The sequence below is a fragment of the Gobio gobio genome, assembly GCF_949357685.1.
Source record: "Gobio gobio genome assembly, chromosome: 16".
NCBI classification, from domain to species: domain Eukaryota; kingdom Metazoa; phylum Chordata; class Actinopteri; order Cypriniformes; family Gobionidae; genus Gobio; species Gobio gobio.
This window is the reverse complement of record NC_137109.1, coordinates 28,767,253-28,784,226: the sequence shown is the minus strand read 5'-3', so window position 1 is coordinate 28,784,226 and position 16,974 is coordinate 28,767,253. Positions and strand designations below refer to the sequence as shown.

Here is a 16,974-nt window from a genome sequence, read left to right as displayed (position 1 = left end):
TGCAAGTGCCTTGGTGGAAGAGTGGAGTAACATCTTGCAGCAAGAACTGGCAAATCTGGTTATAGATTTTATAACTTTATATAAAGAGCTGTGCGATAACACAGTTTACATTTATGTGACGATATAAAGAATCACAGCCGAGATTTGCTGTATATACACACTTTTTGATTACTTTTACCCCAACTCTTTTATCACATTGATTCAAATAGTATACTCTTAAGAGTATCCTATTTGAATCAATGTGATAAATTTTAGATAAAAATATAAAGAGAAAGAACTGCAGAAATGCAGAAAGAATTTTCAGCATCATTACGCCAGTCTTCAGTGTCACATGACCCTTCAGAAATCATTCTAATATGCCGATTTGCTGCTCAAGAAACATTTATTATTATTCTCAATGTTGAAAACAGTTTTAATAAATGCAAATACATGCTGTTCATTGAACTTTCCATTAATCAAAGAATCATGAAAAGAATCCACCATTTCCACAAAAAATATTAAGCAGCACAACAGTTTTTAAACCTTAATAACAATAATAAATGTTTCTTGGGCAGCAAATCAACATATTAGAATGATTTATGAAGGATCATGTGACACTGAAGAGCACAAGAGAATTCTTTCAAAAACAAAAAATTGCAATGTTTCCAAACTATTGACAGATACTGTATAAGCAATAGGCTTGAATGAAATAGAATGAAAAAGAATAAGAGAGAATCAATTAAGTAGGAATTATTTGCTGCCATTTTGTGAATTTTAAGTAATACATTTTAAAAAAAAGTAACTGTAACTGATTGAGTATTTTAAAACGTAATCTTTAATTACAAGCATTTCATTTTTTGGAATGTGATTACCAGATAACGTAATATCAGTTATGCAAGAAAAACATTAGAAACTGTAGCAAAGGCATTGTGACAAACTTTTCTACCAGTTTGGGTGCTTGCTTAAAATAAGTATTAAACATTGCATATCAACCTGATGCCAAAGACACAGCAGTTATAAAAAACCCTGGATTATTATTATCCAGAGATGGCTAAGTCAATGGATGCGAGAGAAAGAATAGGTGAAAGTGGCTCAGAGGCCTAAAAAAAGGCTGTAGGAGGCAGAGAAAAGAAAAGAGTGGGGGAGGTAGAGAAAAGACAGGAGACAGTCAACAATGAGAGATACAGAGAAAAAAAAAATACACTTTGATATATTTGTATGCAAAACAGCAGCATTTTATTAGAAAAACACATCCGGAATAGTGAGACGTATCCGTGTGAGTGGGTTTTTTTTTTTTGTATTGATAAATAACTAGCACACAGCAGCTCTTCATTTCTTCTTTACTACTGCAGCCTCAGCAGCAGCTGCCTCCGCTTCTGCCTTCAGTCTCTCCTCACGCTCTCGGAGAAACTCCCCGTACTGCGCTGGTGACAAGCTGACAGAGGGATGACAGGAGAGGAGAGGGGGGAGCAGTGTGAGAGTGACAGAGGGGGGAACCGACAGAGAAGACGGAGATTAGAGGCATATCAACAGATACATTACATTAGAATTTCAAACATTCCTAGCAATGGATTGAAATGCAAGGCGAGCTTTGCTCTTCCTTCTAGTACAAAAGATGGGTCTGAGCATTTGGACCTAGGTGACATGGTTTATTTATTAAAGAGCTTCATTTTATTTTTTTTTTGCCTGTCAAAATGTTGCAATGACATTTGACGTTGTAGAGACTCAAGATAGGAAAAGATGTGGTAGGTGTCAAGAAAAAACCTTCTCAAATGAATAGTGTCAATAATTAAGTTAGCAGCATCCCTTACAATATCTCCGCGTTATTAAAACATTAATTATACAAAACATGAATTTTATGATTCAATTTTAAAAGCCTGCAAATCAAGCTCAATTCTTAACAGTGAGAAATGGGATAAAATTCCAAATGAGCACACGAACTGAAGTCACTGGCGAGAGTGTGAAGTAAGACTTGATTTATTCATCCATTATTTATTCACATCTCTTATTAAAGGTCTTTACTAGGTGGTGGGATGTCTGAAATATTTATACAAGGAAAAGATGGATGTTTAAAACTCACAGTCGAGACCAGACATGCAGAAAACAAATGCTTGGAAAAGGCTTTGTATATAAATTATGCCTACATGTACATTTCTTCATAAAACTAAAATTTGAATGATATTTTTAAGAGATACACTACCATTCAAAAGTTTGGGATTGGTGAGATTTTCTTATGTTTCTGAAAGTCTTTTCATATTTATTAACTATTAATTTATTCCTGATGTCAAAGCTGAATTTTCAGCATCATTACAGAAAAAAATCTAATATGCTGATTTGCTGCTCAAAAAAAAAATAGTTTGAAAATAGTTGCTATGCTTAATATTTTTGTGGAAACCACAATAATATAACAACTATTAGTCTGTCTCTTTTGATCAATTCAAAGCATCCTTGATGAATAAAAGTAATAATTCCTTTACAAAAACATGTTACTGACCCCAAACATATGAATAGTAGTTTTAATTTATGTATTTTTATGTTTTGGTCATTACATAACGTCCACTTCTGTGATTCTATAGCTTTGAAGACATTGATATTGTTATAAAATGTGGAAAATGGCAAGAATGAGTTAGTGTGCTCAAAACATTTCACTGGTATTGTATGTTGTGAATAATGTGGTAGAATGAAGTTTGAAGGGCTCTCACTCATTGACGATTTTGATGCCGAGGGATCTGGCGGAACCGATGATGCTCTTGACAACGTTCTGCATGGAGGTGTCCTGCAGCTTAAAGCTGTCCTCCTGCGATTTGACCCGTGCAATCTCATATACGGCCCTCACAGTCACCATACCTGCGATCTCGTGCCCTGATAGATACAGGAAAGCGGAGGGACAAGGTGGGAGGAGAAAGAGAGAGGTGATGAAACACAGCAGCGCAGAAAGAGAAACCAGCAGGAGGTGTGGTTGGTCATGATTGAGCAAATCGGAAGTGGAGATGGAGTGAAGGCAAGAGTTAACAAAGAGAGGGGAAGAGAAAGAGTGGGCGCATAAGAAAGAATAATGGAATAGTGGATGAAAATGAAGCAAATCCATAATTCTCCTTTTTTTAAAATGCCACCTTCACCACAGCGTTCCCCTTATAATTGCACGGCTCTCTACCAGTGCAGCTCATCATCAATATATCATCACTCAAAAAAATTCAATCTAAACCAAAACACCCCGCAGGGGGAAGTCTGTCCATTACTGAAACATAAGGCAGTGGCAAGATATACAAATAGACTGCTGAGAGATGGAAAGAAGGATGTATGGCCACAGCTGCTCTGGTTGTAATAGGGTTCGCTTACCGGTCTTTCCGGCTCCTTTTTCAATGCCAGCGGCCTGTTTCAAGAAGTAAGACACAGTGGGCTGCCCAATTTTCAGGTCGTACGTTCTGTCCGACTGGAGGAAAGAAAAGGGAACACAGTAAAAGATACAGTCAACTACAAACCAGAAAACTACAACTGTTTGATAAAATGATAAAATAATTTTCTCTGTGTTTTCAGCATCATTATTCCAGTCTTCAGTGTCACATGATCCTTCAGAAATCATTCTCATATGCTGATTTGATGCTCAAGAAACGGTTGGAAACGGTTTTACTGCTTAACATTTTTGTGGAAATCACAAAACATTTTTTCAGGATTCTTTGATGAATAGAAAAGAACAGCATTCATTTGAAATAGAAATATTTTCTGAAATTATAAATATCTTTACTTGTCACTATTTGATCAATTTAATGTCGTCCCCTTGGAATTATAAGGTTCTATCTGACATTTTTGTCAAAATTGAGTTATTCAGATATTCTTATTCTGTGACAACTTCTTTACAGTATGTGATGTTGTTTTTTACGTTTTTTGGAACTTTTTATTTAGAAAATAAAAAGGTTCTTTCTACACAGTCAAATGGAATGTAAAAAACTTTAAAGCTCAATATCTCCAAACCAGTCAGAACGCAGATAGAACCTTATAATTTACATTTAGTCATTTAGCAGACACTTTTATCCAAAGCGACTTACAAATGAGTGCAATAGAAGCAACTAGGACAGTCAAAGGCAACAATATGCAAGTGCTGTAACAAGTCTCAGTTAATCTAGAACAGAACACATAGGACTTTTTTTTTTACTTTTATATATATATATATATATATATATATATATATATATATATATATATATATATATATATATATATATATATATATATATATATATATATATATATATATATATATATATATATATATATATATATATATATATATATATATATATATATTTTTTTTTTTTTTGTATTTTTTTTTTTTTTTTATTAAATAGACAAACAGAAAATGAATAGGGTGATAAGTGCTATTCTTGATTGGTCAGGTGCTGCTGGAAAAGATGTGTTTTTAGATGTTTCTTGATAAAATGGCTACAGACTCGGCCCGCTCGAATTGAGATAGGCAGGTCATTCCACCAAGTGGGAACGGTCCAGGAAAAGGTCAGTGAGAGTGATTTCATGCCTCTTTGGAATGGCACCACAAGGCGTCGTTCATTTACAGAACGTAAGCTCATGGAGGGTGTGTAAGTCTGTGTAAGTGTGTAATTCCAAGGTGGCGATGTGTTTTTGCCTTAACCTAAACCTTACTGACCGCAAAATATTGAACAGAATATTGTTAGTTAAGTTTGTCTAAAATGCTGTGACAGAAATGTCCCATTTTAGTCTAAAACAGTCAGTCCTATAGAGTTGTACATGCTGCAGATTGTTTGCTATGAATTTCCATTAAACCTTGCTTAAATTCCCTAACAACACACACGTCGCTTAAATGCAGGGCTCGAAATTAACTTTTTTACTCGGTAGCACTGGTGCTTCCAACTTCAATAAGTTAGGAGCACCAGCAAAAGCTTAGGAGCACCACAGCTAAAATGTTTATACATTATGTTTGTGTGTGTGTGTGTGTGTGTGTGTGTGTCATGTGCAAATAAATCGGTCATTCAATTGTCAGAATAAAAAAAGTTGCTTGTGAAAGGAGTGAACCAACCTAAAGTCTGCTTTAAAGTTAAGAGTGTAAAGATGAAGCCTTGGTCATATGGCTTTTTCCCTTAGGAATACAAAATGAATTATTCATCAAAATGTCAGTACAATTTTAAACCAGACCTTTGAAAAAGACTTTATATAGACATAATGATTTACATGTATACATATGGAAGATGCAGCAATAAAACTGACAGTAGGAAGAACAATTATCTGCTGTGTGTGTGTGATGTTATTAAATTGCCTGAGAAAATCTGCTGCTTTCTATACAACTAAAATGCTTGATGATCCCTTGCTGTAAAGTTTGCTTGGTATATGTGTGTGTGTGTGTGTGTGTGTGTGTGTGTGTGTGTGTGTGTGTGTGTTTTTTTACACACATATATAAAGAACCACTAAAAGTTATTAAGACGTGCTGTTATTCCATATTGGCATGAAGTGAACCAGGACTGCAACTGTTGCCCCTCAAAAGACAAACAAACAAATAAAGGAGGAAGAGGGTGTGCTCACTCACTACCTATACATACATTTAAAGAGAAAAATAATCCTAAAAAGAAAATGTGAATTAAACGCATGTTGTGTGAATAGAATTGAAATGAAGTAAAATGTCAGTATCATAAAAATCACACAATTAATGATATATAATTAAGCTTACAATATTTGAGAACATCCTTAATCTACTGCAGTTAATCTGATGCATTATGGATTTGTGTGTTGAGTTTGTTTTTGATGATTATCTGTTGAGACTGTGGGAACTAAATGTTATTTTCGCTTTTTGGCTTTGTGGGCGTCAAGCTATCGCTCTCAGTCTCTCGGTCTCATCGCACATAGCGGGTGGTATCACAAACACCATCCTCTTCGCGAGTGAAAAGAGCTAAAATCCTATAGCATCCAATAGAGTCTCTGGAGCCTGACAGAATCTCATTGGCATCCATAGACTCTGACAGCCTCTCATAAACTCACAGTCGAGTCTAGTGAAGCCAGGCGCATGCATCCACACCCTCCATTCCCCCAGCACACACCCTCGACTGTCAGGCCTGCCGAAATCGAAGCTTTAAGGCAGGGATTAGTCTGCATACAGAAGCTCAAAAACAATGAGTGTGCAGCAGACAGCTTAATGGGGCAACTGGGACTTCACAAGCAGTCTGACTTGGGGAGAAAGCCTGGCTAAAATGCATTGCAGCCATCCGGTTCAAGCCTAAAGCAAGCATTGTGCTGCAAACTCAACCAGAATTTTCTCCACACCCCCTGCAGCTAAAGATCACGTAGCTCAGGCTAATCTTCAATCCCCGTCGAATGCTCATCAGTATAGTGTGAGGACGCTAGCTTTAGGGCCTAATCTGCCCGTAGGACCTGAAGAACGAATCATAAAAAGACATTTTCCCTTTGTTTGGCGATGGAGTTTTATATTCCGGATGTCTTAAAGGGATAGTTCACCCAATATATAAACATTCTGTCATCATGTACTCAACTTCGTGTCTTTAGAAACCCATCTGACTTTTGCTTTTGTGGAATACAAAAGACAATATTTATAGTAGAGTGTCCAAATTGTTCAAAAGCTTTTGGCTTGTAATATAGCATGTGTCATATTGACTCATTTTATCTTGATTTTTTGTTCCTTTTTGGAGCTTGACTGCCCTTGGTCATCATTTATTTACATTGTAGGAAAAATAACAGAATGAACATTTATCAAAATGCCACAAAAGAAGAAAAGAGAGTCAAACATGTCTGGAACCACATCAGGGTGAGTAAATGATGACAATTTTCATTTTTGGGGGACCTGTTACTTTTAGAGTGTACTGCAAATAAAATAAGTACATTTGCTCATAATTTGTCTATGATTGAATGTCTTTCTTTATTACTATTGTATTTCTTTATGCACATTTTATATTTGTTGCGCAGCAAAGTGTCCAAAGGCTAGGTGGGAAAGGCACCAAATACACACATCACACATCACACATCACACACACACACACACACACACACAAAAAGTGGTGTTTACTAACATTAATATTGCTATTGCTCATAAACAGGTGTTTGAATAAATCACTCACCCTAAGTTTTACAATTTGGGTGTGTAACTCAACCAACTGTACCATTGAATTTATCCTGGATAAGGAGAGTTGAGCTATTTCATTTCTAAGCAATCAGACTTAAAAATCCCCCAGATTTGGACTAAAAGACTAGCATGCTAACTAACAGTGTTGGTACTGTTAATTAAAACTATTAAAATGCATTTTCATTCATTGAAATAAAGCTGAACTAAAATAAAATATGAATATTAGATGAACATTTTACATGAAAATTGGAAATCTTGCCTTGGCAACTAACTGAACTAAAATAATGTTAAGCTGAAGTACTAAAATGAAAATAAAAATATTAATAAAACTGAAATAAAAATTAAGGCTAAAAATGACAAAAGCACATTAAAAAAATACTTAAACGCAACTAACAATAAATAAAAACTGAAAATATATAAAAAAGAAGGTATTTCAAAAAATGATAAATGCTATAATAATATATAAATAATACTAAAAATAACACTGTTAACTAGGGATCAGAATAAGGTGGCATTTACACCGCACAGTTTTCCACTAAAGACAAAAAACTGCATTTTGGACGTTCATTTACACGACAACAGTGTTTTGGGGGTCTGAAAATGTCTCGATGTAATCTACAAAAATGCTAATTCGTGAAAATGGTGACATCATGTGCATGCATATTATTACGTGTTCAGTCTAGGCATATAGTTCTTCTCAATGTGACCAATTTATTATTATTGCATTAGTGTTAGTATTATTATTACATTGAGGCATATCTAAATTCTACTGTACAACAGTAATTTGTCAAGTGAAATCTTTTTCACTTTTATTTTGACGGGTTGCCGTGAAGAGCTTTGAGTTTCTCTGTGTTTATGACATGACGGTAGTTCTTCTCAAATAAAACGGTAAAATGCTCATAAAGTGACTCTCAGTTTGTCTTGAGATGACGTTTGTGCACTCATGTCCTCATATGAGACGGCAGAGATGGAAACATACGACCGTCATGCGCGACTCTGAGTGAGTGCGTGTGTTTGTGTCTGTGGTAAACCGCGCGTATACGGCATTCATTCGCACAGAGACACGCAGGATTCGTATTTAAATAGTCTTTTTGCGGTTTAATATTCACAGACATTAGCCTATATCACCAGATGCGTTCTCAGGTACCGAAATTTGGTACCGATTGATTTAATGTGAATCGGTACTCTGTAGTAAACTTAAAAGTAACTTAAAAGTACAGAGTTCAGTACCCAACCCTAGTGACTGCAAGTGAATAACTGTGAGTGTTATCAGAACAAATAAATGGATGCGAATCAAAACAAATATTCTCACAAATAGAGCGCTGGTCTGGCAAATTGCCTAAAACTAAACCAGAACCACAACACAACAACTGGGTCATAACACGGGCAACCACCTAGCAACGTGCTACAAACTGCTCCCAACACCTTAGCAACCATGTAGCAATGCCCTGGCAACCAACCACACCACACAGTAAATATAGCATGAATGAGCACCACAGCACTCAGGTTCTTCAGAATAAAGAAGCGTAGTTATTTATTATTATTGCAAAAAAAAGATAAATGATCATGTCAACAAGTCAAAAATTACAGTGGGCTGTTGCATGTGTATTAAAAAAACCGAATGATGAATCACAGCACTAGGGTGCACATTTTCCTCTCTCTCTCCCTCTGAAAAGGTCCTGGAACAAGAGCTGATGTACCTGCAGAGGAGTGCCAACAACAAAGGCTGACAATTCCCACCCTCAGGCAACCACAACTGACAGGACAACACAAAGGGATGAGCTAGATGAAGGTGACATTGTTGCCGAAGACGTCTAGTTCTACTTTATGCAACAGAAGCCTCTAGATTCAAACTGTGGCAGAGCTGGACCACAGACACTCACTTAAATCAGCACAGAAGAAAAGATTATGTGTTTGGAATCTGACTGAGACGGCGCATTAGACATGAGCCAGAGACATTAAAACACCCTAGACTGGGTTGGGTGGCAGTGCCGGAGCATAATACGGCCATATAATTTCCTCACAATGTCTGCACAGAGCATCACCCCATTTCGCTTAGACACAGAGGGTTATCGAAACTGGGACTTCCAATTGAAATCACACAAGAGCTTTTCAACAGTTCTGGAACGTAAAAGAGATGGAGACCTGTAATGAGAACACTCATTTCACGGAGTCCTGCCACTTTAAAATGTGTGATCAATGACCCCTCCATAATAAAAAGCCATTTCTCGCAACCTTCATAATGGGCCTTTGCTCAAATGCCCCTGCGCTCCATCGCCAACTCGGCAAGCATTACTAACAGCCATCAATCTATCTTTATTTAAGAGACTGAGAATATGAGGAGAAAGTGCCAGACCTCTCATTTTGCTACAGAGGGCGGGTGAAAAATGGGAGAGAATAGATTAGAAGAGACGGAACGATTGTACGAGAGAAACAAAGACTAAAAGGTGTCGGGAAAAAGCTGCTAATGCACACAAGTGAGGGATCCATCAAACTTTGAGAAACTTCGAGTTGGAGTACATTCACGGTCCTTGACTTCAAACACTATGATGGAAAGTGTGTCCTTGACAAAACATTATAATAAACTTGCTGAAGCTCCTAGAGACGGTGAGCGGGGAGATAAACCTAGGCCAGATGAACATTGCATACGCCGCATGAGTGACTATTCCTCGTTTCCGAGTCACGCTCAGATTGGGAAAGCTCTGTTCTTCTGTTTAATCCACTTCGCTCAATACCTTCATTTGATCATAATGTCAGTAGAAGGCCTAATCCGCACTTTGGCATTCGAGAAGCATCTAATGCTGTTTGCTAACGCGCCTGGGATGCGAATGTAAACGAGCACCCCCAGGGACTCATAAACTGAGAAAACAAGCAGCAAAACAAACGAGGGCAGGATTGATTGAAAGCAATAAGGTGTATTATGAGGCCCCCAAGACGTCACATCTGTGACTGATTGGCAAAGTGGCGTTGATGTTGAGAAAACGACAACCGTATTCCTTATTAGTGGTTACATTACCTTCACATTGATCTTGATGGGAAGAGGGATGCCTTCTTTGAGGTCTTTGGTTTTCTCATTGAAGTCTTTGCAGAAGGCCCCGATGGGAATCCCTTTCTGGAAAAGAAGGCATAAGAAAAGCATTCAGAAAGGTTTAGACCAACACGCATTCTAGCCTGTTATTCATTTTGGCAGTCTTTTGATGAATACCAATAGCCATTTAGACTGGCTGCATGGTGTCAATCATTCGATAACTCATTGGTGCACCGTGAATGCCTCGGCATGCTTGGATGCCTACGTGAGTGAGTGAGAAAGCGAACGAGAGAGGCTGGTGGAAGCCTATTTACCCAAGGGTGTTAGTATATACGTGTGTGTGTGTGTGTGTGTGTGTGTATGTCAGAGTATGGCAGTCATCATGCCTCTGAGACTCCAGATAAATTAGATTCTCTTTCCTGGCCCTTGCCAGGCAGAAAACTAAATGTATAGCTGACATTAAGTCAACATTGGCTGCCATTTCTCCTGAGCGGCTTCACCAGAGCATGAGTGTTTTCTGTGGGTTGACTGCAGAGGCAGCTGCTAATCAGTAATCTTATTACAGTGGTGAAAGTTTTTTTTGCACTTGAACTTTCCAAAGGATCTACGGTGACTATAACACTTGTTTCATCCTGTGGTAAATGTTACAGAGCTTTATTTTACAGTCAGATTAGGAAAGGGTAGCTATTGCGGTAATTAGTCTCGTTACAACTAGACACCAAACCCCCTTAGTTCATCCACTGACCATTTGATGCATACTGCCCTAAAATGAACTGGTAAGTTAAGGGCCTACCAAGTAAAAAAAAAAAAAAAAAAAAAAAAAAATAGATATATCCATGAGCAGAATTGCATCACTGGATTTTTCGGAGTTTCAGATGTCTGTGAAACAATCTGTACCTATTCTTTTGGATGGACACAAATTCTGATTTCTAAGTCATATTAACATGCATTCCATCCTAGACTTTTTGAATGTCTCTTATGCTCATTTATTTATTTAATCAAAAATACAGTAGAAACAGTAACATTGTGAAATATTACAATTTAAAATAATTGTGATGGCAAAGCTTTCCAGCACAATTACTCCAGTCTTCGGTGTCACATGGTCCTTCAGAAATCATTTTAAGATGCTGATGTGGTGCTCAAAAGACATTTTATTACAATTATCACTGTTGGAATCAGTTGTGTTGCTTAATAGAAAGTAAACATAAATCTTTTGACACATATATACAAAAGATTTATATTTACTTTCTATTAAGCAACACAACTGATTCCAACAGTGATAATTGTAATAAAATGTCTTTTGAGCACCTTTAATATCACTTTTGATAAGTGTAATGCATGTTTGGTAAATAAAAGTATAAAACAAATCGTACTGATCCCCAAAAAAAACATTGTATGGTGCTGTATTTCAGTAATTTTTAGTGTCTTCAACTTAGGTATCAACCAGGGTTGTGTGGCATTCAGAATATAAATGAATTGAAATTCACATGACTGGAGTTGTATAAATTTGTATAAATAGATAAAGTGAAATTGAATTCTAAATTTTGCATCAACCATGTTAATAATTTCAGATAAATTAAACTGCCTCAAACAGCATGTAAAAACTAAATTAATTGAGTTTAGTCACTTTAAAAAAGTAAGTCAGACCTTTCCTGTTTAAGTAGGTGGTTATTGGCCAAAATAAGCTGCAAAATATAACAGTAACCTCCCATATGTGATACGTAAACAGCACTTTATTGGCATAAAGTGTATTTGCAAAGAACTTCCTTGGTATTGATGTTTGATCCCAACTTATAAATACTGATGCAATCTTTTCAGATTAGTCAAAGCAAACACTGTCATGCGAGAACAGCAAATATTACCCCACAAATCCAGAGGTATTACTGTTCAGCAATTTCAATTTCAACACTAATGAAATGAAAAATAAAAGCCCTGGATGGCAGGCAGCCTATCTCCCTCCTGACTTGCTTATTAATAGTAATCCCATGTCAACCCCACTAGCATCTCCCCAAACCCCCCCAACTTCAGCAAGAACAACAGATCTAAGTAAACAAGAAAGGCGGTGGTTGATTCCTAATTAAATATGGATTAATACAAGGTTGTTAGGAGAGCCTCTAAAACCCTTGGGCAAACATGAGATTCCAAACCGCTTCTACTTCGGTTTTCCACCCGCTGCTTTATAACTTCCTTTAAAGTTGTATTTTTTTTTTTTTATCTGAAAAGGAGTTCAAACGAGCAAAGACATGCAGAGGATAGCAGACAGATCTGTGAGGAAGTGGTCGTCTGACGATGGGGGGGTATGGGGGCAGGCAGGCAAGGAGGATGAGACACACAAGACATTCAAACAAAAGACTGGTACAATGAAAGAAACTGTAGTAATTGGGTTTTGTGCAGCGCTTTTAATATCATAAGTGAGGCCATCATAAAAATGGGAATCTGTTGTTGGTTGAAAAAAACAAGGCTCGAAGATGAAGATTGCTCTGGCAATCTTTACGGAATAAAGCTCCGGATGACCAAGTCGCTTTGCGTTTAATGGCAGATACATTCACTTTCAAGCGCTGGCCAAATTGCCAGTCTAGCTCTCTAAAACCCAAGATCTAATCATCCACAAGTCAAGCGGTCCAATTAAACCTCCTCTAACTTCAATAGTGTCTGATAAAAGCAAGACTGCGAAGAACAAAATGGCTGCAGTACATCACCTTGATGGAGAAGCGTGCTACCAACCTTGGACACTGCACTTTATTTATTATATCAGATGAATATTAAAAGTGTTTATATCAATATTCTCTAGGATAAAGCATCCATTCACAGTGAAGACTCCGACAGAAGAAAAATCCTGCCTGAATTGTGTGAGATATCCAGACACTGAATGCTTTCTAAACAATCATGCTCACAGATAAAATTGTTATGAAATATGTTCTTGGGGGGGGGGGGGGGGGGGGTTAAAAACTCTAAAAGACTGAATAACATCGGGACTGTATTTGTGATTCATGAAACATCTCCTCCTTTCTTCATTCTTTTCATCAGTTATCCCACTTTGCATTGGTTTCATTATTATAACACAAGCTTTCAGCTTCAGCAATCCTTTTTAACGAGATGGCCGCTGACATGGATGAATGACAAAAAGAGTGAGAACAGACCAGCAAAGTAACATCTGTTTCAGATAGCTGAAGTAACAGATTGAAGGGCCACATATTCAAGTATGTCTAATAATACTGCACACATGTGTGTACAGTTCCAGTGCAGGACAGAGAAGAACAGTGTTATGTTCAAGTCATGTCCCCTATGAGAACAATAATGAAGATCAATACGAACATTCAGGAGGTCCATTTGACAAAAGCGGGTGAAAGGCTTCAGAGGGCTGATGTATGGAGAAGCCATAGGGGACCCACATGAATAAAGAATGTATGTGTGAGGGCTGTGAGCTCATTCCATTAAAGAGAAGCAAAAGGAAAAGAAGCACAGTGGTGGGTTCAAGTGGTTCAATCACTTTACAGCAAAGCCTCTGAGGAGAAGGCATTAGAGGACAGTGTGACTTCCAACTAAGTGAAAACCTGTGTAATTAAATGCATGAATAAGAAATTAGGCAAATTAAAATAGTTAACAGTTCATGTAAGGAGCACAACATTTTATGGGTCAGTTAAGAGGATAGAAGCTGTTGGATAAAAGACTTAATCAGGGATGGGGACTGATATTTATATTCCATATCAATGGCTGAAGGTTTTAATCTTAAAGGGGTGATGAATTGAGAAATCAACTTTCCCTTGAGCTTTTGATATATAAAAGGTCATGGTAATATAAGAATATCCTGTAAGTTTCAGAGCTGAAAACGTCCCAGCAAACGATCGATCTCAAAATGTGCCGGCTATGACGTGAGAGTGTAGGGAAGCACCGCCTCAACAGAGGAAGAACAACACCTCGCCCTGCTCACCGACTCGTGCCACTAACATGACAGATAAGAGCAGCATAGAGCTATACAGCATCAAATTTATAAGCAGTAAACATACCACATAAGCTTCATTCGGATTCCAAAATTATGAATTCATGGATGAACTTTATTTTTAATGAATATCCAGCTCACGTGGGGAAGACATTGCACGTTTGTTCCTTCATTTCACCACGGAGTCGTTTGTAAACAAGAGACTGGATTTGCAGACAGGATGAGATTACATGTAAAAAAAAAATGTATGTGATCGTATTGCATTGTTACAGATCGTTTGATATCTATGGATTATGTGTACGTGTCTAACAGAACATACTTTAGCACGCTGTCACAGGCTGGAGAATACTTTATTTGTGGTGTTCTTGGTTCATTACTGTCTTGATGTGCGTTGTTCACTCTCTTGACTCGATGCGCGTGTGTGTGCGGTTCGCGGTTATATTCATTGATCGGGCGGGCCAAGTAACATTAATAAAAATATATCATTCCAATCAATCATGGGTGGATGGGAGATGAATCGTGTTTGTTTGATAAAGACATTTTGCGAGCCGTTCGCCACATGCTGTCACTGACACAGGGGAGCAGAAGCTCATTAAATATGCACATTTTATCCAATCCTAGCCGTGGGCGTTTACTTCCAAGTCTTCAGTGTGGCACGCCCATCAAAACTGAGTGTGTCTTGAGAGAGCCTCAAAACCAGGGCAGAAAATAGCCTATTACTTATTCATTATGATGTTTTTGAATGTAAAAACCACACGAACGCAAAAAAAAACAAAAACAAAAAAAACACACACACACAAAAGCAACATACAAATCGTTAAAGCACTGTTATTTTAGCATTATTTATACTGGCAGCTATAATAGTATTTGTTCATATTTTGAATTATATTTTCCCCTTATTAGGTTATTAAATTTTAGTTTTACTAAATTTTGTATTTCAATTTATTTTATTTTAGTTAATTGCTAAAGAAACAGGTCTAATTTTCATTCCAAAAATGTTTAATTTAAGTTCAAGTTTCTTATCTGAAATCAACTTAAACTGACATGTCTTAAAATACGTCAGCCATTGTTTTGCCTCAAGATGCACACCAGTAGTGTTTTCTTCTAAGGCACATTTACAAAAAGCTACTTAAATGTCGTAATTGCACTATAAGGCCTAATCCTGGCTTAATCTAAGCCCTGTCTGTGAAACCAGGCCGTATTTAATTTTATTTCAGCTTTAAACTTATGAAAACATTTCTAGTTTATTTTTAGTTAACAATAACAGCACTGCATTAAAGCGGTTCGTCTGACTTGTGCATTATATTCTAAATCTTATGTAGTCTTCCAATAGCTTTGTGCGACTAACAGACCAAAATTTAACTAATTTCTCCTTTTGTGTTCGATGAAAGAAAGTCATACAGGTTCAGAACACCATGATGGTGCGCAGATGATGACAGAATGATGAATTAATTATTATTGTAGGTTGGACTATCCTTTTACATTACAGACAATACCAAAAAAAAAAGCATAAAGAGTAACATGGAGCAAGAGCGAGATGAAGAATTAAAGAAAGTGAGAGAGCGTAACAACAGTTTCTTTCAGAGGGCTCTCTCAGTGGAAGATTTTCCTTTGTCGTGTGAACTGATATGTAACGGTGAGGGAAGCAGAAGTGCAAAAAAGGGCGTGTGTACACAAGCATGACAGGGGACGTGGCCTCGGGGCAGCATGCAGGATTAATTGCCCCTGGCACCCAAGGACGGGCAATTCATTGCCCACGCCAGCGTCCTGAAGGATGGGGGTGAGGTGGGAGGTGTAGACGAGGGGTTAATTAAACTCTGCAGTGTGAGACACTCTAATTAATTACTCCGGTTCCCCTTCCCTAATTTAATGTGCTGAACTCTTCCCATTTTATTACATTCTTCCCCATAAGGGCGTCATACAGCTGATTAGCCTCATACCCTCCAACTGCTCTGGCCCGTCAGGTAGTTGGAGACCTCAGGAGAGAAATGGACAAGGCCTAGTACAGGGAAGGGTCCGATTTGTGGGTGCCCAGAAAATTAATAGCCATTTGGTTGAGCCACAAGCGATCGCAGAATGCTTGCATCATCAGACATTGTGGAACGCTAACATAAAAGTTTGTCAGAATGGCTAATGGCTTTATCTTTGATCATCCCAAATTCCCCTGTAACTTCACTCACATTTAAAAACACATCTCGCGCTCTCTTTTAAAGCATATGCAGTGATGATTAATGCGTTCAAAGCGAATGCTACAGGGCGAGACGTGCTACTGGGGACACATTATTTTTGGGTCAATTTTACGGTGCATTTTTACAGCTAATATTGATAGCTATACCTACTTCAGTTGGAAGCGAAAATAACATGTTGCATCTCTAAATGAACCTCACTGGTGAACCACTCCGTCCTTGAATATGGCGGCATTTTGCCTTGAAATCAGTTCATTAAAGCAGAACAAATAGATGTATTTACAGATAATAAAATGCAGGCTGAAGGTCTGAGACACAGCATGAGGCTCTGCAGCATAGAGAAAGTTTAAAAAGGACAATAAATGCTTTGAAGGACCCATATACGTGGCAATAAAGTCTGAAGGAAATCAGCGCGTGTTAAAAGATTTCATTAAACGTATTTTATTAAAAGAAAAGAGCCCAATTCCTCAGAGAATTACATTGCATCAGAGGATTTCTTATCTTATCAGAGCTCTGCAACATCCCAGTCGGTTCATCGGGAAGACTGATAATTAAGCGAGGATCATTATCAGTTCGCCAGGGTTTGTTTTAATAGTAAGATTTATCGATATTTTAAGCTCCAGACATAAAGGCAGGAAGTTAAGGTGTGGATTTATGATCAAAAACAGTACATCAAGCTGTGCGCTCATTGCGAGAATCTTCCAGTCAGTAAGACAGATCGTTTTGCTGTGGCTGGAGCATG

General features: G+C 37.6%; 1 protein-coding gene across 3 annotated transcripts in view; it reads right to left on the bottom strand.

Moving 5' to 3' along the window:
• mrpl11 (mitochondrial ribosomal protein L11) overlaps positions 1-16,974 on the bottom strand; it is a 42,643-nt gene that overhangs the window by 405 nt on the left and 25,264 nt on the right. For 2 of the 3 annotated variants that reach the window (XM_079839165.1, XM_079839166.1), the window contains exons 3-6: positions 10,095-10,190; positions 3,319-3,412; positions 2,682-2,841; positions 1-1,414 (exon numbers count right to left, since the gene is read on the bottom strand). The exon at positions 1-1,414 is cut by the window's left edge and continues 405 nt beyond it. In XM_079839165.1, coding sequence (XP_079695291.1) covers positions 1,309-1,414; positions 2,682-2,841; positions 3,319-3,412; positions 10,095-10,190 — 456 coding nt within the window. In that variant the 3' untranslated portion in view covers positions 1-1,308. The remainder of the gene's footprint in view (positions 1,415-2,681; positions 2,842-3,318; positions 3,413-10,094; positions 10,191-16,974) is intronic. The other variant, XR_013818199.1, reaches the window with a different exon arrangement.